This window comes from Nicotiana attenuata, chromosome 9 (genome assembly GCF_001879085.1).
Source record: "Nicotiana attenuata strain UT chromosome 9, NIATTr2, whole genome shotgun sequence".
NCBI classification, from domain to species: Eukaryota; Viridiplantae; Streptophyta; class Magnoliopsida; order Solanales; family Solanaceae; genus Nicotiana; species Nicotiana attenuata.
Genome location: NC_031997.1, coordinates 30,152,536 through 30,174,421, shown reverse-complemented (window position 1 = coordinate 30,174,421; position 21,886 = coordinate 30,152,536). Strand labels below are relative to the sequence as shown.

The 21,886-nt window shown below is 37.6% G+C and overlaps 1 protein-coding gene across 1 annotated transcript; it reads left to right on the top strand.

Annotated features, from left to right (window-relative positions):
- LOC109232208 (taxane 13-alpha-hydroxylase-like) lies at nucleotides 13,940–21,576 on the top strand. The gene is made up of 6 exons (XM_019397893.1): nucleotides 13,940–14,596; nucleotides 14,692–15,133; nucleotides 15,553–15,740; nucleotides 15,833–16,003; nucleotides 19,242–19,245; nucleotides 21,132–21,576. The coding sequence occupies exons 1-6, from the start codon at nucleotides 14,105–14,107 to the stop codon at nucleotides 21,260–21,262; spliced, it is 1,428 nt and encodes a 475-aa protein (XP_019253438.1). The 5' UTR covers nucleotides 13,940–14,104; the 3' UTR covers nucleotides 21,263–21,576.

The following is a 21,886-nucleotide window of genomic DNA, read 5'->3' as shown; positions in this document are numbered from 1 at the left end:
TCTTGCTCGCACTTCAATTAATCCACGAGGTACCTATTATCTCCCACCAACACGGGTATATACGTAAATATGCCTAGCAAGGGTTTGGCAGATGGCAGAAATCACACTCATTTTTGCTTTCATGGTGTATCAATCTGCCAAATCAATTATCGGATCATCATTTGGCTACTTGTAGCTGTTGAAATTGCAATGTAGAAGTTAAAAGGCTGACTATTTCTTTTGATAATGCAAAAAAGGCTGATTAAATACTTTTTCATTCTATATGGAGATGGGGGCTTTTTGATGTTTGTTTACTATAACCATTTCAACTTTTCACGAGTCATCTGGCAGTGTTACTTGTGAACACCTAATTTTTGACCACACCCAAATTCTATATTATTTTAGTGTAAATATTTTTTTTTTAGTTCTAATGTTAATATTTTTAAACTTTTATCAATGTCTTAATAGGTTTATTATAAAAAATTAAAAAAAAATTACAAAAAATATTCACATACTTATTGTACAAATTTTATTTTTATTTTTATAGAGAAGAAGAAAATTAACAAAAAAAAATATATTTGGTTTCATTTAATTAGAAGTTTATTAATTAATTTGTGGTACCTTTTTTTTTTAGTATTATTTAAAGTACATGTAAATATTTATTTTTACTATATTGTAAGAAATGTTGGTTATTCTTCTTATCTTCATAATTTAATTATCTTTAAAATAAAAAACAAAAGAAAATAAAAAATCAAAATGAACTAAAATCACGTTAAAGTGATTAAGTTTGTTATCAAATTGTTATTTAAAAATCTGATTTTTACATTTTATAAAATAAACAAATAAACAAGTAAAACCACCCAACTTCCCCACTTTCCCACTTCACTCATGTCTCACCCCCACTCTCTCACATCTTGCACACACCTTCACATATTTCCTTACCTCAATCCGATGTAAACCCACACCTTAGCACATAATAAGATAACCACCAATTCTCTTTATTAAAAAGAGGGGGAGAAGATAAAAAAAAAAAAAAGAACGTGAAAAGTGAGAAAAAAAAAAGAGAGAAAAAATTCAAAAACAAAAGGCAGAAAGAACGAGATTGGAGAGAAGAAAACAAAATTAAGAGGAAGGTAAAAGAAATATAGAGAGGAGAGATTTCAGAGAGTTTTAAAAAACTTTAGGAGTGACGAAGGTTCAGTTCGAGTTTGGGGATCCCGTTCGCGGTCACAATTTTCGCTCATCTGTTGTAATTGTCGGATTTTTCTCAAGATATATTGAAAAGCTTCACTACAAAGGTTTTTATTCCTCGCTTGCTTAGTTATTTTATTTGCACAATAATCTTTGAAAGATTTTAGTTCTATTATGAATTTGTTTGTTGAGATACAAGCTACTGTCTTAGCATTACTTTAAAATATGAAACTATCTACGTTACTTTTGAATATGAAGATTTCTTAGTCACAATGTTTGGCTTCTGTAAAATATAAAATATTCTTGAAGGTATTTCTTTCAACTTAAAATAAATTGTAGTAAATATAGTTTCATTAGTTTATCGGATTATTTATCGTAATTGCTTTAGAGTGATGTTAGAAATTTTAATTCAGTTTGGGGATATAGATATTTTTTTATTTCACCATAAGAAAAGATAGTTAAAGAATTCCATAAAGTTCTTTTATTTTTACTTATTTCTTTTCTAAAAACTTTACTACATTGCTTCTTAGTGCCTCTGTTTGTGTTAGAAATTTATTGTTAATATAGTATAAAGGTATGATTTTGGTTTTGCTCTAACAATAGGCAAGTCTGCATAATCAACTTAATGGAATTTTTCATGGCTTCTCTCAAAACATTAATTCACCTTTTGCTTTAAATAATAATTATAAATATGTTTATGTTTAAGTAGTTTGAATATTTTTTTTGGCCTTATTGATGAGGCTGCATTACTTAGGTTGTATGGATTTAAAGTTATAAACCAAATAGTGGGTAAGAAAAATATTTCTATGCTCAAAATTAATAAAGCTATAAGTTGGCTCAACTATTTTCTTAAAATAAATATTGTACATTAACTCCAAAAAATATTAAGCCAAATAATAAAATATACAATTAAATATCTCTAATATAAAAGAGACAAAATAATTAAATGTTCTACATATGCTATTAGCCCATGTGTTCATACCCGGACCTTGGATTGATATACTTAAATAATAAAAGGACCATGTGTGCATTCCGCGTCTTGATACCTTTAAATTTACCATAATTATGTTTTAACCATGTGAACATTCCCGTACCTTGGTTTAACATCCAACTTCAAAGAAGAATACCTTGTGTGCGTATCGCATCTTGGTGAACACAAATAAAAAATATATAATACTTAATTAAGCGATAATAGACAATCCACAATCAATAAAATACAAGAATAGTCAAGAATTGATTTAAGCCGAACATTAGTCAATAAAAGCGACCGTGATAGAACCACCGGACTCGAGGGATGCGTTCGCGCAACTTCAACCAAACTTTCTTATAAATCAACAAAAGCGTTATTAATCGTGGATACGTTCGCGTGACATGATTTTGACACGCCAAAAGAAAAGAGTATACGTACGCGTAACTCAATTCTTTAATTATGAATAACTCAAGCAATTAAAAGCGGTAAAAGGGTAAACGCACATAGGTTTAAAAACACGTAATTAAATAATTTAAGCCAAGTATAAATTTTTAAGCGACCGTGCTAAAATCATGGAACTCGGGAGTGCCTAACACCTTCTCCTGGGTTAACAGAATTCCTTACTCGGTCTTCTGTGTTTCGCAGACTTAATCAGAGTCAATTTCCTTGAATTGGGATTTTAAAATAAGTGGTGACTTGGGACACCAAAACTCAATGCCAAGTGGCGACTCTTTGAATTAAAATAAATTAATCCCTTTTCAAATAATGTCACTTAAATTGGAAAAACTCCTTTCTTTCCTATCATCCCTCGGGAAAAAAGGAGGTGTGACAGCTATGGCGACTCTGCTGGGGATAATAAGAATTCGAGCTTATAATGTGATCTATACTTGGCTTTATTAATTTGATGTCATTACTGTGTTTTTTGGCGTAATGTGCTAATTGCCGCTTATTTACCGCTTTGATATTATTTGAATTGTATTAAATTGTCTTCTTACGCCTCCCTTCTGAGTCTTCTGAATTTATGGTGCACACGTGCGCGTGGCCCACTTTTCTGTTAGAAGTCATACCAATTAGAACGAGGCTGGGTCAAGTAACTAGGCCGGGTAGACTTTCGTGCTCCCGGTACGTTGCCCCCACCTCGGCTCGAGCTGTCCGCTTGGGTAAGCCAGGTCTAAAACACTCCCCCAGGATTTAAACCTAGCATAACATAACCTCATGCCGGATCCCTAGTAGGAACATTTGTTTGCATCATATGCATTTGACTTTGGGGACTCAACACAGGGGTTGGGTCCGTCTAGGACAGGTGTACCCGAGAATTGCAAGACCATCCTGTTGCATCTTATGTGCTACTTGTGCATTATGTTTGATTCGGCTTGTGCATGTTGACCGGTTTCTAAAAAATATATATATAAAAATTGAGGAAAAAGCAGAAGGGAGAAAATAAGAGAGAAAATTTACCCAGTTAAAAAAAAAATCTCGGTATTCACCCCAAAAATTTTTTTTATCAAAATAAGCTTGATTTTTTTTTTTAAAAAAAAAATTTCATCCTATTCCTGAAACATATACGAACTACGCGGGTCTGATTCTCATCGGATGTGAGATACATAGGCAAACCTCATCGGTTCCGGCCCCCAATTTTCAAAAATCCAAAAAAAATATTCTTCTTTAATTCCTTCTTTAGAAGTCTTTCTTTAAGACGTCAAATTAAAAATCCAAAAATATTTCCACCTTCTTTAGAAGTCTTTCTCCCAAAAATTAAAAAAAAAATTGAAATCCAAATAAAAAAAAATTTCTTTTTATCGAAAATTACCAAAAATAAAAATCCAAAAATATTTTTCTTTCTTTTTAAAGGTCTTTCTTTCAAAAATTTTAAATAAAAAAAGAGATAGAGAATTCAAAGTTCAAAAATATTTCCCTTGTTAGGAGCTTTTACGATTTTCTTTTATAAAAAAAAGTAAAAAAAAAAAAAATAAGAGTTAGTTTATTTATTTTATTCTTGATCTCCCCGAACTACGCAAGATCTGATTCATGTCTCAACATGATACGTAGGCAACCCACATCAGGTTCGATCGCATCATTTTGAAAAGAAAAAAAAAGTAAGTAAATAAAAAAGAGAAGAGAAAAAGTGGTTAAAAAAAAATAGAAGAAGAGAGAGTGTTTATTCAAACATGCTTGTTTGTTTTGAAATAAAAGCTAATTAAAGGTGGTCGGTCTGTTGGTTTGCAATGGTGAGTCAGCAAACAATCCAACATCCTTCGGAAGTAAAAGCATCTTCTCAACAAATGGAACAAGCACCACTATTGTTGATCCAAGGTCACGAAAAGGCAAGTAGACAAATTGGCAGTGAAAAAATAAAAATAAAGACAAATGTGGGATTGACTTTACCAGATTTGAGCAATAGGACATGGCCTGCTCGGGATGATTTAATGATGAGGAATGTGATCCAGTATTGAAAGTCATAGTAGCCATTGCCGGGGTAGAAGAGATATAAAAAACGGGCGCCAACCCAGAAATTTTCCCTATCAGACGGAGTCTCGGTACCCGGTCTTTCTATCTTTTCTGCCTTCGAGTTATTTCAGTGTGTCATCCGAATGTTTTTACTTTACTGTCTTTTATTTTGACGTAAACCCTTCTATTTTTTTTTAATTTTCAAATAAATGAAATCAATATTTCATCATCCACGAATGTCTCTTTTCTTAATCTTGTCACCTTTCTTATTCTCTTTTCAGTTCTGTAAATGCAGATTTTAATAACATGACATGCTTGCGAACTTCATGCCGAGATCCTAAAACGTTGTCAGATTTCAAAATAATGAACCAAGAAGCATAATGTGTTGAAGATAAGTCTTGTAAGAAACTAAACAAAGAATTAAAACGAAAATGAGATTCTATCTCTTCGGATCATTGTTGAAGCCGGGATCGCTGATGAAGATTGAGTCAAGACCCGATTGAAACATTGTCTTTGATTGATGAAAAGTGATTGGCCGGAGGCTACCATGGGCAGTTGTACAACAAAGAATGGCCCATGCTTACAACAAAAAGTACGTCCCAAGAAATTAGAAGTGGGGCAGCTCGTACTAAAACATATTCTCCCGCACCATGAAGAAGCTAAGGAAAATTTACTCAAAATTGCAAAGGTCCATACATTGTAACAAGAGTATTTGCAAATGGAGCGTTGTATTTGGGAGACATCAAAGGAAATGTCCTTGAGACAACAGTCAACGCAGATGTAGTCAAAAGGTACTATGTTTGACTCACTACTTGGTGTTAACATTCTCTAATTGGGATGACGAAGGCTTTCTTTCTCGCTACCCATACACCATTAACCCTTTTGCAAACCCTTTGAGCCGGTTCCGTCTCTTTGATTACCCTCTTTGGAATCTGAAAGTTATTATTAAAAAGTGACAAAGAAAAGAAAGAAAAAAAAAACAAAAAAAAAATCAAAAATAGAGTTTCCTGAACTACGTTCGACTTGATTCCGAAAGGATACGTAGGCAGCCTCTCTCTAAGGTTCAGTTAGACTAAAATAAAAATCCAAATTCCCCAAAGAGTGAAACTCGGGTAGATATTATAATATTTCGGCAATGGTTTTGCCTGAAAGGTTCCAAAGTCGTATTTCAGTCCAAATTCTTTTTACCCAAATCCTTTTCAAGTCCTTCCGATCAATCAGCGAGAATGTTTATAGAATTAGAGGATACAATCGTTTGGATCTGATACAATCAAAATGAGAGAAATAAAATGAGAGAGTCTTATTGGTGAAAACCCTCCCGGGGCACCGTAAGGCGATGGTAAGCAGAGAAATTGAAACGAGAGAGTCTTGTTAATGAAAACTCGCAAAGATCACTACAAGGCGACTGTGAGAAGGGAAACGAGAGAGGTCAGCTGGTGAAAACCCGCAAAGGGTGCCACTAATCGAAAAGAGGATCCTCACGACCGTTCGGCATCAACAGAACCCTGGCAAGGTTTCTTGGTTTGAAAGCATGAGTTGGGATGAATTTCTGAGAGTTGGACGGTTTACACAGATCAGGCATCCAGTCCAAGAGGCATGTCATGTTCATTGAAGTCTGCATGTACTCCAGAAAAGTCCGTATTTCTGTTCCCTGAAAGGGACACCTCTTGTTCTAAACTCATTCTCTATTGCATTATTTTTTTTTCTTTGAATCCCTTTCGGTCTAACTTTATTCCAAAATTAAGGCAAAGAAAAGATGGCAAGACCGATTTACAGGGTTCTCGTTTGAAGCGAGTTGATATATTCAAAAGGCGCTCAGCCTCGACAAGGGCATCAAATCAACCCTGACTGGCCATGATTGACCGATGCTTTGAAATGGAAAACTTTGAAAGAAGTCAAAAACAAAAGGCTCACAAAGGCAACATAAGTTGAAAAAGGTTAAGTACCGTCATGGCATAGTTTGAGAAAGCCAAAGGTTCTCCAGAGTCAGAAATTGCAGTTGGCATTAAGGAAATTATCAGTTGCAGTTGAAATCATTAAAGAAAATGAGCCGAGATCAAGAGATTGAAATAATCAAGGCCACAAACCGACCTCCATTTTAAAAACTAAGAAATCTTTCTTTGTTCAGAACAGGAACAGAACAATTTTAATAAATAGTTTGTGAAAACACGAACACCACTAAGTGAAGTTCTCAAATACTTGATTTTTTCCAACATACATGTAAATATGCCATTTTTAGTTTCATTGTATGTAATCAATACCCTATCTTCAATACATGGTACAACATCCCCTTGCCTCATCTTATTTCCAACACAGGGTACTACATCCCCTGGTTGCCTTACATCTTCTTGCAAACATAGGGTACGACATCCCCTAGTTGCATTTCAGAGTGCCTCATCTTATTTTCAACACAGGGTACTACATCCCCTGGTTGCATTATTTTCAACACAAGGTACGACATCCCCTGGTACCATTTCAGAGTGCCACGAGCCTCATCTTATTTCCAATACATGGTACTACATCCCCTGGCTGCATTATTTTCTACATAGGGTACGATATCCCCTAGTAGCATTTCAGAGTGCCACGAGCCTCATCTTATTTCCAACACAGGGTACTACATCCCCTGGTTGCCTTACTTCTTGTTGCAAACATAGGGTACGACATCCCCTAGTTGCATTTCAGANAAAGAAGAAAAAAAAAGTGAAAAAAAGTAAAAAGAAGAAGAAGAGAAACAATGTTTATTTTAACATGCTTGTTGTTTTGAAATAAAAGCTAATTAAAGGTGGTCGGTTTGTTGGTTTTCAATAGCGAGTCACGCAAACAATCTAAGATCCCTCGGAAGTAAAACATCTTCTCAACAAATGGAACAAGCACCACTGTTGTTGATCCAAGGTCACGAAAAGGCAAGTAGGCAAGTTGACGGTGAAAAACAAAAAATTGAAGGCAAATATGGGGTTGACTTTACTAGATTTGAGCAATAGGACATGGCCTGCTCAGGATGATTTGTTTATGGGGAATTTGATCCAGCATTGAAAGCCATAGTAGCCATTGCCGCGGCAGAAGAGAAACCAAAAACGGGCGCCAAACAAGAAACTTTCCCTATCAAACTGGAGTCTTGGTAGCCGGTCTTGCTATCTTTTCTGCCTTTTGAGTTATTTCAGTGTGTCATCCGAATGTTTTTACTTTGCTGTCTTACATTCTGATGTAAACCCTTCTATTTTTTTTAAATATTCAAATAAATGAAATCAATATTTCATCATCCATGAATGTCTCTTTTCTTAATCTTGTCACCTTTCTTATTCTCTTTTCAGTTCTGTAAATGCAGATTTTAATAACATGACATGCTTGCGGACTTCATGCCCAGATCCTAAAACGCTGTCAGATTTTGAAATAATGAACCAAGAAGCATAATTTGTTGAAGATAAGGCTTGTAAGAAAATAAACAAAGAATTGAACAAAAATGAGATTCCCTCTCTTCGGATCATTATTGAAGCCGAGATCGCTGATGAAGATTGAGTCAAGACCCGATTGAAACATTGTCTTTGATTGATGGAAAGTGATCGCCGGAGGCTACCATGGGCAGTTGTACAACAAAGAATGGCCCATGCTTACAATAAAAAGTACGTCCCAAGAAATTTGAAGTGGGGCAACTCGTCCAGAGACATATTCTCCCGCACCATGAAGAAGCTAAGGAAAAATTTGCTCCAAATTGCAAAGGTCCATACATTGTAACAAGAGTATTGCATAGGTCCGTTGTATTTGGGAGACATCAAAGGAAACGTCCTCGAGACAACAGTCAAATCAGATGCAGTCAGAAGGTACTATGTTTGACTCACTACTCGGTGTTAACATTCTCTAATTGGGATGACGAAGGCTTTTTTTCTCACTACCCAAACACCATTAACCTTTTTTGCAAACCCTTTGAGCCGGTTCCCTATCTTTGATTACCCTTTTTGGAACCTGGAAGTTATTATAAAATGACAAAGAAAGAAAAAAAAAAAAAAACAAAAAACAAAAAAAAAACGAAAGGAAAAAAAAAGAGACAAAAGGAAACAAAAAATGAAAAAAAAACAAAAATGAAAAAAAAAACAAAAGAAAATCAAAAATAGAGTTTTCCTGAACTACGTTCGACTTGATTCCGAAATGATACGTAGGCAGCCTCTCTCTAAGGTTCAGTCACACGAAAATAAAAATGCAAATTCCCCAAAAGGTAAAACTGGGGCAAATATTATAATGTTTAGGCAATGGTTTTGCCTGAAAGGTTCCAAAGTTGTAATTCGGTCCAAATTCTTTTTACCCAAATCCTTTTCAAGTCCTTCCGATCAATCAGCGAGAATGTTTATAGAATTAGAGGATCTGATACAATCAAAATGAGAGAAATAAAATGAGAGAGTCTTATTGGTGAAAACCCTCCCGGGGCACCGTAAGGCGATGGTAAGCAGAGAAATTGAAACGAGAGAGTCTTGTTAGTGAAAACTCGCAAAGAGCACTACAAGGCGACGGTGAGAAGAGAAACGAGAGAGGTTAGCTGGTGAAAACCCGCAAAGGGCGCCACTAATCGAAAAGAGGATCCTCACGACCGTTCGGCATCAACAGAACCCTGGCAAGGTTTCTTGGTTTGAAAGCATGAGTTGGGATGAATTTCTGAGAGTTGGACGGTTTATACAGATCAGGCATCCAGTCCAAGAGGCATGTCATGTTCATTGAAGTCTGCATGTACTCCATATAAGTCCGTATTTCTGTTCCCTGAAAGGGACACCTCTTGTTCTAAACTCATTCTCTATTGCATTGTTTTTTTTTCTTTGAATCCCTTTCGGTCTAACTTTATTCCAAAATTAAGGCAAAGAAAAGATGGCAAGACCGATTTACAGGGTTCTCGTTTGAAGCGAGCTGATATATTCAAAAGGCGCCCAGCCTCGACAAATGCATCAAGTCGACCCGACTGTCCATGATTGGCCGATGCTTTGAAATGAAAAACTCTGAAAGAAGTCAAAAGTGAAATGCCCACAAAGGCAAAATAAAGTTGAAAAAGGTTAAATACCGTCATGGCAAAGTTTGGAAAAGCTAAAGGTTCTCCAGAATCAGAAATGCAGTTGGTATTCAGGAAATAACTAGTCGAAGTTGAAGTCATTGAAGAAGATGAGCTGAGTCAAGGGACTGAAATAATCAAGGCCACAAACCGACCACCATATTAAAACTAATGAATCTTTCTTTGTTCAGAACAATAACAGAACAATTATATGAAATAGTTCGTGGAAAGACCAACACCACCAAGTGAAGTTCTCAAATCCATGATTTCCTTCCAATATGCATGTAAGCATGTTATTTTTAGTTTCATTATAGGGAATCAACACCCTATCTTCAATACAGGGTACCACATCCCCTGGTTGCATTTTTATTTTTCTACATAGGGTACGACATCCCCTAGGTAGTCATTTTAGAGTTAGCCATAGTCCCCTCGGTTAGTACCTTACTTACTTGTTACGACAAACGATAGGGTACGACATCCCTTAGTTAGTCATTTTAGAGTAGCCACGAGCCTCATCTTGTTTCCTAACACAGGGTACTACTATCCCCTAGGTTGCTATTATTTTCTATATAGGTACGACATCCCCTAGTAGCTATTTCTAGAGAGCCACGAGCCTCATTTATTGCCAACACAGGGTACTACATCCCCTGGTTGCATTTTTATTTTCTACATAGGGTACGACATCCCCTAGTAGCGTTTCAGAGTGCCACGAGCCTCATCTTGTTGCCAACACAGGGTACTACATCCCCTGGTTGCATTATTTTCTGCGAACATAAGGTACGACATCCCCTAGTTGCATTTCAGAGTGCCACAAGCCTCATTTTGTTGCCAACACAGGGTACTACATCCCCTGGTTGCATTTTTATTTTCTACATAGGGTACGACATCCCCTAGTAGCGTTTCAGAGTGCCACGAGCCTCATCTTATTGCCGACACATGGTACTACATCCCTTGGTCGCATTACTTTCTACCTACATAGGGTACGACATCCCCTAGTAGAATTTCAGAGTGCCACGAGTCTCATCTTATTTCCAACACAGGGTACTACATCCCCTGGTTGCATTATTTTCTACATAGGGTACGACATCCCCTAGTAGCATTTCAGAGAGCCACGAGCCTCATTTTATTGCCAACACAGGGTACTACATCCCCTGGTTGCATTATTTTCTACATAGGGTACGACATCCCCTAGTAGCATTTCAGAGAGCCACGAGCCTCATTTTATTGCCAACACAGGGTACTACATCCCCTGGTTGCATTTTTATTTTCTACATAGGATATGCATTTCAGAGTGCCACAAGCCTCATTTTGTTGCCAACACAGGGTACTACATCCCCTGGTTGCATTACTTTCTTCCTACATAGGGTACAACATCCCCTAGTAGAATCTCAGAGTGCCACGAGTCTTATCTTATTGCCAACACAGGGTACTACATCCCCTGGTTGCCTTACTTCTTCTACATCCCCTGTTGCATTATTTTCTACATAGGGTACGACATCCCCTAGTAGCATTTCAGAGTACCACGAGCCTCATCTTATTTCCAACACAGGGTACTACATCCCCTGGTTGCATTATTTTCTACATAGGGTACGACATCCCCTAGTAGCATTTCAGAGTGCCACGAGCCTCATCTTATTTCCAACACAGGGTACTACATCCCCTGGTGCTTTATTCAACACGGGCTACATCCCCTGTTTATTTTCTACATAGGGTACGACATCCCCTAGTAGCATTTCAGAGAGCCACGAGCCTCATCTTATTGCCAACACAGGGTACTACATCCCCTGGTTGCATTTTTATTTTCTACATAGGGTACGGCATCCCCTAGTAGCGTTTCAGAGTGCCACGAGCCTCATCTTATTGCCGACACATGGTACTACATCCCTTGGTCGCATTACTTTCTACCTACATAGGGTACGACATCCCCTAGTAAAATCTCAGAGTGCCACGGGCCTCATCTTATCGTCAACACAGGGTACTGCACCCCCTGGTTGCCTCCTTCTTGTTAACACAGGGTATAACATTCCCTATTATTTTTTTTAAAAAAAAATGTCTTTTTCAATTCTTTATTCTGCAATAGCAATGATAGTTTAATGTGTTTTCAATAACTCACAAAAATTTTCTAGTGCAAACTGGGGCAGAAAATTTTTGTTCGTTTTGCTTGTTTGTGTTGGCTTGTAGGTTTTTCTACAAAGCATGGATTGGATGTGCGAAAAATAAGATTCCAGCTCTTGCCGGAGAAAATGGAATGTTTGATCCCAATACCAGCAGCAACCAGCTTGGACATAATGTATGCAGAGACATAGGGTCTCAAGATCCATCTTCCCATCATATAATCAAGAAATAAGCATGCGAGAATATTTGATAGTCTGTTGCATCGGGAGATCAAGTTTCAATCCAAAGTCACTGGGAGAAGCAAGTCAAGAATCAAGACAAGACTCCAGATGGCATTTAGATAGGAATTTTGTAACTCTTAGATTTCAAGAGTATGTAATTTTCTTTTCATTTTGATGTAATAGTAGGAACCGCGGATTGGAACCTCGACGGAACTTCGCTCGACTCTCCATCTAAGTATACTCCATCACTCTTCTTTCTACTTGAACTACACGTGACCTGATTCCTTTATAACCCGGGATATGTAGGCTGCCTAAAACCAAGGCTCGGTCACATCTTTTCCTTTTATCTTATTTTTCTTTTAAATAATAGTGAGGTCAAAAATCAGTTACCTTGTTCATTTTCTTTGCCTGAAAACTCTTCATGTTTCCAAGCAAAGAGGGGCATGCTGTGAACACCTAATTTTTGACCACACCACAAATCCTATAGTACGACATCCCCTAGTAGCGTTTCAGAGTGCCACGAGCCTCATCTTATTGCCAANATACCTTGTGTGCGTATCGCATCTTGGTGAACACAATTAATAAAATACAATAACTAATTAAGTGGTAATAGGCAATAAAAAAATATAATAAAATACAAGAATAGCTAAAAATTAATTTAAGCCTTACATTAGTCAATAAAAGCGACCGTGCTAGAACCACGGGACTCGAGGGATGCCTTACACCTTCCCCTCGGTCAACAGAATTCCTTACTCAGTCTTCTGTTTTCGTAGACCATAAACTAAGAGTCGAGCCTTCCTTTTGAAAGGGGATTCAAATAAAAGGTGACTTGGAACACCAAAACTCAATTCCAAGTGGCGACTCCAAATAATAAATAATCCCTTTTCAAAACGTCACTTTAATTGGAAAAACTCTTCTAACTCAACCACGTAATAGGGTTGTGTGGAAAAAAAAGAGGTGTGACATTACTGCGTTAAATTATTCTCCAATCTCTATGCACTTATTTTATGGTGTTTGGTTAGATAGCTGAAAATATTTTTGAAAAATATATGATTTAGGTAAAGACAAATTAAGTAAAGGCGGGGAAGGTGGTAGGTCGGGGTCTCGGGGCCGGGGTGGGTGGCTAAGGGTAGACGAATGAGGGGGTGAAATTCAAAAATAGCCAGATTTACAACTGGTCGTTCAAAAATAGCCCAGTTTTAAAAGTAATCCATATTTAGCCACTTTTCATGTAAAGATAAATTTGAGTGAAAACACTGTTCAAAACCCGAAAAATACGGCACCATATTATGTTGGAGTTCCAGCATAAGTATACTTGAACTCCAGCATATTATACTGGAGTTCCAAGATAAGTATGCTGGAACTCCAGCATAATATGATGGAGTTCCAGCATAAGTACACTAGAACTCCAGCATATATACTGGAGTTCCAGCAAGTATACCGGTCCAGCATAATATACTGGAGTTTGGAGCACCGGTGCTCCAGTCTCCAGTATATTATACTGGAGCCAGCAAAGTATACTGGTCCAGCATAATATGCTGGAGTTCATACACAGGTGCACTGAACTCCAGTATATTATGCTGGACCGGTCTCTGCTGCAGTAAAATAGTGGCTATTTTTCATTGACTTGGTAAACGCTGGCTATTTTTGAATGACCAGTCCGAAAACTGACTATACCGTGCTATTTTAACCGAATGAGGCTCAGATTTGTCGCCACAAACAATTAGGCACATAAATATGAAAAAGTATCAACTAAAATTAAAAGAATAGAAATATTTTTTGGAAGAAGCTGATGAAAACCAGCAGATCCAATCCATCAATGTGACTTAGTAAAGATTCCATCACTGCTGTCATCATATTGTTGAACCAGAGGGTACTTGCTTTAATTAATTATTTAAAAAAGAAAACATAGCTTAAAAATTACTCCCACGTTTTACGAAAATAAATTCTTTTGGACAAGTTGGTTGAGTGAGAATCACATTAGAAAGTATAGTTTGATATCTCTAAATAAGGCATATTTTTCTCTCAACATACCAATGGAGCTAAGATACCTTTCCAGAAACCAACAAAGTCAACTACACACAACATTATAAGTCTGAAATTTGTAGTCTAAATTCTTGCCTCTAAGCTATTTTGCTTTTTATCTCAATCATGAACATTATCTTAATTCTTCTCCTATTACTTGTCCCAATCCTCCTCCTCTTTGTTCGGAAGAGAAGAACATCAAAAAGAGTTCCACCAGGATCACTTGGATTACCAATCATCGGTCAAAGCCTCGGCTTGTTACGGGCAATGAGAGCGAATAGAGCAGAGAAATGGATTGAGGAAAAAGTCCAAAAATATGGTCCTATCTCAAAATTAAGACTCTTTGGCAAACCCACTGTATTCATTTATGGACAGGCTGCTAACAAGTTTGTATTCACTAGTGATGGTACTGTCCTCAGTAATGCACAGACACAATCAATCAAGATGATTTTAGGCGATCGCTGCCTTTTGGAACTCAACGGTGAAGATCATAAGCGCGTTAGAGCTGCTCTTGTATCATTCTTGAAGCCAGAAAGTCTCAAGCTTTATGTTGGAAAGATGGAAGAAGAAGTCAGAATTCATCTTCAGAAGCACTGGAAAGACAACCAAGTAGTTAAGGTATGTCACGGACACTTGTACTACAATTGTTACCTGCATTAAGCTTAGGCATTAACTAACAACTGACTTCTGTATATGGTGTTGATTGATTGTAGGTATTACCTTTGATGAAGACACTCACCTTTGACATTGTTTGCTCTCTCCTTTTCGGGCTAGAACGTGGAACACGAAGAAACCAAATGGTTCACTGCTTCGAGCGGATGATGGAAGGAATGTGGTCAGTTCCTATAAACTTGCCCTTTACAAGCTTCAACCGCAGCCTCAAGGCAAGCACAGATCTGCGGAAAATGCTGCAACAACTTGTATGTGAGAAGCGCTATGCGTTTGAGCACAATTCAGCTTCATCCCACCAGGACCTTATCACCTGCATGCTCAGTATCCACGGAGAGGACAACAAAGAACTTTTATCTGAAAAAGAGATAATTCACAATATCACACTAATTATGGTGGCTGGACATGACACTTCATCCATCTTGATAACCTTCATGATGAGAGTTTTAGCTAATCATCCCAACATCTATGCCGCTGTCCTCAAAGGTAAAAACTAAAAACTCCTCTGAACTTCATTTTGAGTTATCGTTCTATGCTTTGGGCTCAATTTCACGTATGGTCACCGAACTTTACCCAATTATAACAATGAAGTTGCAAAACTACGTTTTCTCACACTAAAGCAACTGACTTTATCCGTTATAACAGTTAAGTCACTAGACTATTTTTTCTAACTGAACTCTATCCATTAAGTCACAAAACATTACCGATTATTATAGTAAAGTCACCTTGATAGGTATGTTTTGTCGTTACTGTGGATAAAGATTACTAGCTTTACTATTGTAGCGGATAAAGTTCAGTTACTCTTAATTAATGTGACAAAAGATAGTTTTGTGAGTTTACTGTGACCACGCATGAAATTAAGCCTATGCTTTCGGCTTCCCTGAATAAGCTCCGTGAGTTCACAGAACAAGAAGAGATTGCACAAAGCAAGTTACCAGGAGAGTCCTTAACTTGGGAAGACCTCAGCAAGATGATGTATACCTGGAGAGTAGCAATGGAGACGCTCCGAATGTTTCCTCCGGTTTTTGGAGGTTTCAGGCAGGCTGTAAAAGACATTGAGTACGGCGGCTACCTCATTCCTAAAGGATGGCAAGTAGGATCAAAATCCTCTGTCTTTGATCTTCCATTTTTGTTTCCCTATCATATCTGATCAAAGGTTAACCACTGATTAACGACTGCACGTAGATATTCTGGGTAACAGCTATGACACACATGGATAACAGCATTTTCCAAGAACCAGAGAAATTTGATCCAGCGCGCTTTGAGAACCAAGCAACTTTGCCTCCATACAACTTTATTGCATTCGGAGGGGGAGCCCGTGTGTGTCCTGGATATGAATTTGCAAAGATTGAAACTGTTGCGGAAGCCAAATGTATATAGTGTGAATAAGTCACAACTACTATACCAAAAATTATGGCAGCCACCAAATAATAAATAAGACAACAACAATAAAAGGAACACCAGAATTTACGAGGTTCGGCTAATTTTGCCTACTCCTCGGACACAACCAATATTTTATTCCACTCCAAATACAAGTGAAATAATACTAAAGAGAGAAGATACAAATGCCTTAAAGAAATGAGAAGGCAAATAAGAGGTGTATTTAAATCCTAAACATTAGGCCTTCTTTTATAGGGAAAATCCCAACCAAAAATCTTCTACCCACCGATGTGGGACAAATTTGTTTTTGACATTTTCAACAAATCTCCACCTTGGCAAAAATTCCACATCTTCAATTTTCTCTCTATAACAAATTTTGGTTGTGTCTTCATCTTCAATTTTCAGTGTTCAACAATGTTGATCAAATCCAAACAATGTTGAAACTTGATTGCAGTCACCACTTTTGTCAGCATATCAGCAGGATTCTCTGTAGTATGAATTTTCTTTACCGTGACTCCACCTTCTTCTATGATTTCTCGTACGAAATGATACCGAACATCAATGTGCTTCGTCCTTGCATGATAAACTTGGTTCTTCGCTAATTGAATAGCACTTTGACTATCACAAAAATTGTGATATCTTTTTGTTCAACACCAAGTTCCTTTAGCAATCCTTGAAGCCAAATTGCCTCCTTCGTAGCCTCTGTAATAGCCATGTACTCTGCCTCTGTTGTAGACAAAGCAACTGTTGACTGCAAAGTAGACTTCCAACTAACTGGTGCTTTTGCAAAAGTAAACACATAACCAGTAGTTGATCTTCGTTTGTCCAGATCACCCGCAAAATCCGAATCACAATATCCAACTACATACTGATTGTCTTCCTGCTCAAAAACTAACCCAACATCTACAGTATTATGAATATACCGTAGAATCCACTTCACAGCTTGCCAATGCTCCTTTCCTGGATTATGCATATATCTGCTAATAACTCCAACAACTTGTGAAATGTCAGGTCTCGTACAGACCATTGCATACATCAAGCTACCAACAGCATTTGCGTATGGTACCCTTGACATATACTCTCGTTCATCTTCATCTAATGGCGACATATTAGTACTTAGCTTAAAATGGGGAGCAAGTGGAGTACTAACTGGCTTAGTCTTGTCATCTATGCCAAAACGTTGTAGTACTCTCTTCAAATATTCTTTCTGAGATAAACAGAGTTTCTTTGAATGTCTATCTCTTATTATCTCCATGCTAAGAATTTTCTTTGCCTCGCCCAGATCCTTCATCTCGAACTCCTTCTTCAGTTGAACCTTCAACTTATCAATTTCTTCCGAATTCTTGGAAGCTATCAACATATCATCAACATATAGGAGAAGATATATAAAGGAACCATCTTTAAGCCTGCGCAAATACACACAATGATCGTATTTGCTTCTCTTGTACCCTTGCTGCAACATAAACTTGTCAAATCGCTTGTACCATTATCTAGAAGATTGTTTCAATCCGTACAACGATTTTTCAAGTTTGCACACCATATTTTCCTTTCCAGCAACTTTGAATCCTTCTGGCTGAGTCATGTAGATTTCCTCCTCCAAGTTTCCATGTAAAAATGCAGTTTTTACATCCATCTGAACTAGTTCCAAATTCAACTGTGCTACCAAAGCCAACATAATTCTAATGGAGGAATGTTTTTATGAAAAAAAAAGGTAACCGCCTGGAGAGTCGTTTTTTAGTTTTTAAGTGGAATGTTCATTATCATAATAAGTAGTCGATTAGGAGAACAGCTATCTCACTACAGAGTATACTCTTCCTCACAACTGGAGAAAACACTTCATTGTAATCAATTCCCTCCTTTTGAGCATATCCTTTGGCCACCAATCTTTCTTTGTAGCGAACATCTTCTTGGTTAGGAAATCCTTCTTTCTTTGCAAATACCCATTTGCACCCAATTGCTTTCTTTCCCTTCGGGAGATTGGCCAATCTCCATGTATGATTCCGATGAAGGGACTGTATTTCATCATTCATGGCAATCCTCCACTTATCTTCTTCTGAACTTTGGACTGCGTCTTTATAAGTGGTAGGAACATCATCAGCTGCAATTGCGGTTGCACAAGCAACTGTCTCTATGAGACGAACGGGTTTCGTTATTTTCCTTTTTGGCCTACTGGTTGCTATTGATTCAAGTTGTTGTTGAGGTTCCAGAGTTGGAATCTCCTCTACTGGCTCTCCTTCCAGAGGATAATCTTCATTTGTTTCCTCCTCTGCTTCTTGTGTAGGAAAAATAAATTTTCCCTCAAACTCCACCTGCTTAGAAGCACCATCATCTTGTTTGGTATCTTCATTTGTTACCTTGTTTACCATAGCAGATTCATCGAAGGTAACATCCCTACTGAATATTACTTTCTTTGTCATAGGACACCATAAGCGGTATCCTTTGACTCCAGAAGTAATCCCCATAAAAATAGCCTTCTTTGCCCTAGGATCCAATTTTGACTCTTCACATGATAATATGCAGTTGAGCCAAACACGTGCAAAGAGTCATAATCTACAGCAGGCTTTCCATACCATTTTTCAAATGGCGTCTTGCCATCAATAGCAACAGATGGTAGACGATTAATGAGGTGGCATGCATATGTAATTGCCTCAGCCCAAAATTCTTTGCCCAAGCCAGCATTGGACAACATACACCGTACCTTCTCCAACAAGGTCCGGTTCATGCGTTCTGCCACTCCATTCTGTTGTGGTGTATGTCTGACTGTGAAGTGTCGGACGATGCCATCATTTTCACAGACCTTATTGAAATGATCATTTTTGTATTCACCTCCATTGTCTGTGCGAATACACTTGATCCTCCTGCCTGTTTGATTTTCCACCATCGTCTTCCATTTGAGAAAAATTCCCAGCACTTCATCTTTGCTCTTCATTGTATACACCCATACTCTTCAGGAAAAATCATCAACAAAGGTTACAAAATAGTGCTTCCCACCCAATGAAGGTGTTTTGGAAGGAAGCCAAACATCAGAGTGTACATAATCCAAAATGCCTTTAGTATTATGGATTGCTGTACCAAATTTAACCTTTGTCTGTTTCCCTTTGACACAATGCTCGCAAAACTCCAAGTTGCAAGTCTTTATTCCTTTTAACAATCCTTGATCTGATAGAGACTTCAAGGATTTTCCTCCAGCATGTCCCAAGCGCATGTGCCATAGCTTGGTTGCTTCTGCCTCTTTGTCGTCACTGGACGTCACTGCCGCTGTCCCAATAACTGTACTACCACGATAGCGATACATGTTATTGTTCTTCCGATTAGCCTTCATTACCACCAGTGCACCAGAGCATACTCTCATCACTCCATTTTCTGCAATGATTTTGAACCCTTTTGATTCTAGGGCTCCCACAGAGATGAGATTCTTCTTCAAATCCGGTACATATCGAACATCTGTTAATGTTCTGATCATTCCATCATGGTTCCTCAATCGTATTGAACCAATGCCATATGAGGTAAGAGGGTTGTTGTCCGCTGTGTGGACGACTCCATATTCTCCTTCTTGAAATTCCACGAACCAGTCCCTGTTGGGACACATATGATAGCTACAAGCTGAGTCCATCAACCATATGTCTGATGATGTTGATGGCTCTGTTGTAACTAATGAGAAGTCTGAATCATCACAATCAGCTACATTTGAATCCATTACGGCCTTTCCATTGTTATGTTTGGCCTTATTCTTCAACTTCGGACAGTCTTTCTTCCAGTGCCCCTTTTCTCGACAAAAGGCACATTCATCTTTGCTGGGTTTAGATCTTGACTTAGATCTTCCTTTCCTTGTCCTCATTTGATTTTGAGGACGACCCCTCACAAATAGTGCTTCTCCTTCTCCGCCCTTGTGTTTTTCTCGCTTTCTTTGTTCATAGCTGTACAAAGTCGAACAAACTTCTCTGAGAGAAACTTCGTCATTTCCATGGAGTAGAGTAGTTTCAAGGTGCTCGTACTCATCAGGAAGTGACGCCAACAACATCAAGGCCAAGTCACCATCATCATAAGTTGTATCCATATTTTGCAAATCTGTGACCAACTTATTGAAACTGGTGATATGTTCATTCATCATGGTACCGGGAACATAGGTGAAGTGAAACAATCTCTTCTTCATGTACAATTTATTTTGATTGTTTTTCTTCAAAAATTTATCCTCCAGTGCTTTCCATAATTTACTTGCAGAAGTTTCCTTTGTGTATGGATATTTCTGCTCTCTAGCAAGGTAGGATCGAATGGTACCGCAAGCAACACGGTTGATAATTCTCCAATCTTCTTCTCCAATAACATTTGGTCTCTTTTCTTCAATAGCAAGATCTAGACCTTGTTGTAAAAGGACATCTAGAACCTCGCCTTGCCACATCCCAAAATGTCCGGACCCGTCAAAAATTTCTACCGCAAATTTCGCATTTGACACAATTCTTGTCATAAGCGAAGATGCCAATGATGACGTAATGTTGATATTTGATGTAGATTCTTCTTGTTTATTGTCTCCCATCTTTGACACAAATATTATTTAATAGCTGACGACACAAATCAAGATTATTTCCTTTCTGGTGTGGAAGATCAGACTAAGCTGCAACCACAGAGCATACTAAGACAGAACCTTGACTCAGTTACCAAGATAAATCTTTTCTGATGTGGAAGATCAGACTGTGCTGCAACCACAGAGCATACTTAGACAGTACCTTTGCTCTGATACCAATTGTTGCGGAAGCCAAATGTATATAGTGTGAATAAGTCACAACTACTATACCAAAAATTATGGCAGCCACCAAATAATAAATAAGACAATAAAACAACAATAAAAGGAACACCAGAATTTACGAGGTTCGGCTAATTTTGCCTACTCCTCGGACACAACCAATATTTTATTGCACTCCAAATACAAGTGAAATAATACTAAAGAGAGAAGATACAAATGCCTTAAACAAATGAGAAGGCAAATGAGAGGTGTATTTAAATCCTAAACATTAGGCCTTTTTTTATAGGAAAAATCCCAACCAAAAATCTTCTACCCACCGATGTGGGACAAATTTGTTTTTGACATTTTCAACAGAAACTTTAGTAAAAATCCATTACCTAGTAAGGCATTTCACATGGAATCTATGTTGTACAGAGGATACCTTCAGCAGCGATCCAATGCCAACACCAAATCAAGGTCTTCCCATCCAAATAATTTCCAAGAAACCTCTCTAGTTCAATGAACTAATGGCTTGGAGCTGTACAACTTTAGAATAGAAAGTTGAAGGCTGAAATTTGGACGTGAAAGATTAATCAAGTTGTAATGGACATAATACTTCATCCTTTCTCCTTATTCTAATGTATTTTGCATTTGGATAATTTTTTCCGAAAAATGTTTTGGGGTTAGAGAACTTTACCATAGAAAATAGAGCGTGGATGTCACGTCCTTAGTTATTAACTAAGTACACGTGCGGCACTTGACAACTCGCTCACGATCTTGTGCAACTTGCTCACGTTCTTGCTATGCCAAGTCAGCCTTACTACACTCAAGATCGCTAAGAGAATGGAAGAAAGAACACAAGAGAATTGTTAAAGGAAGCTTTGTATTAGAGAGAACTTGAATTGTTTGCTTGATGAATTATAAATGAATGGCCCCCCTATTTATACTAGTCACTTAGGGGCTAGTGTGTAAATAATAATTATTCCACAAGTCCTTAATATTTATAAGTAAGTCCCTTCTCTAGAATTTTCTACAAGCCTAGAAGATTCCAAGGACTTTCCTAGCAAATCCATAAGGATCTAGGGTCTTCCTAAGGAAATATCCATATTTTTCTAGAATCTTCTCACAAATGCTAGCCT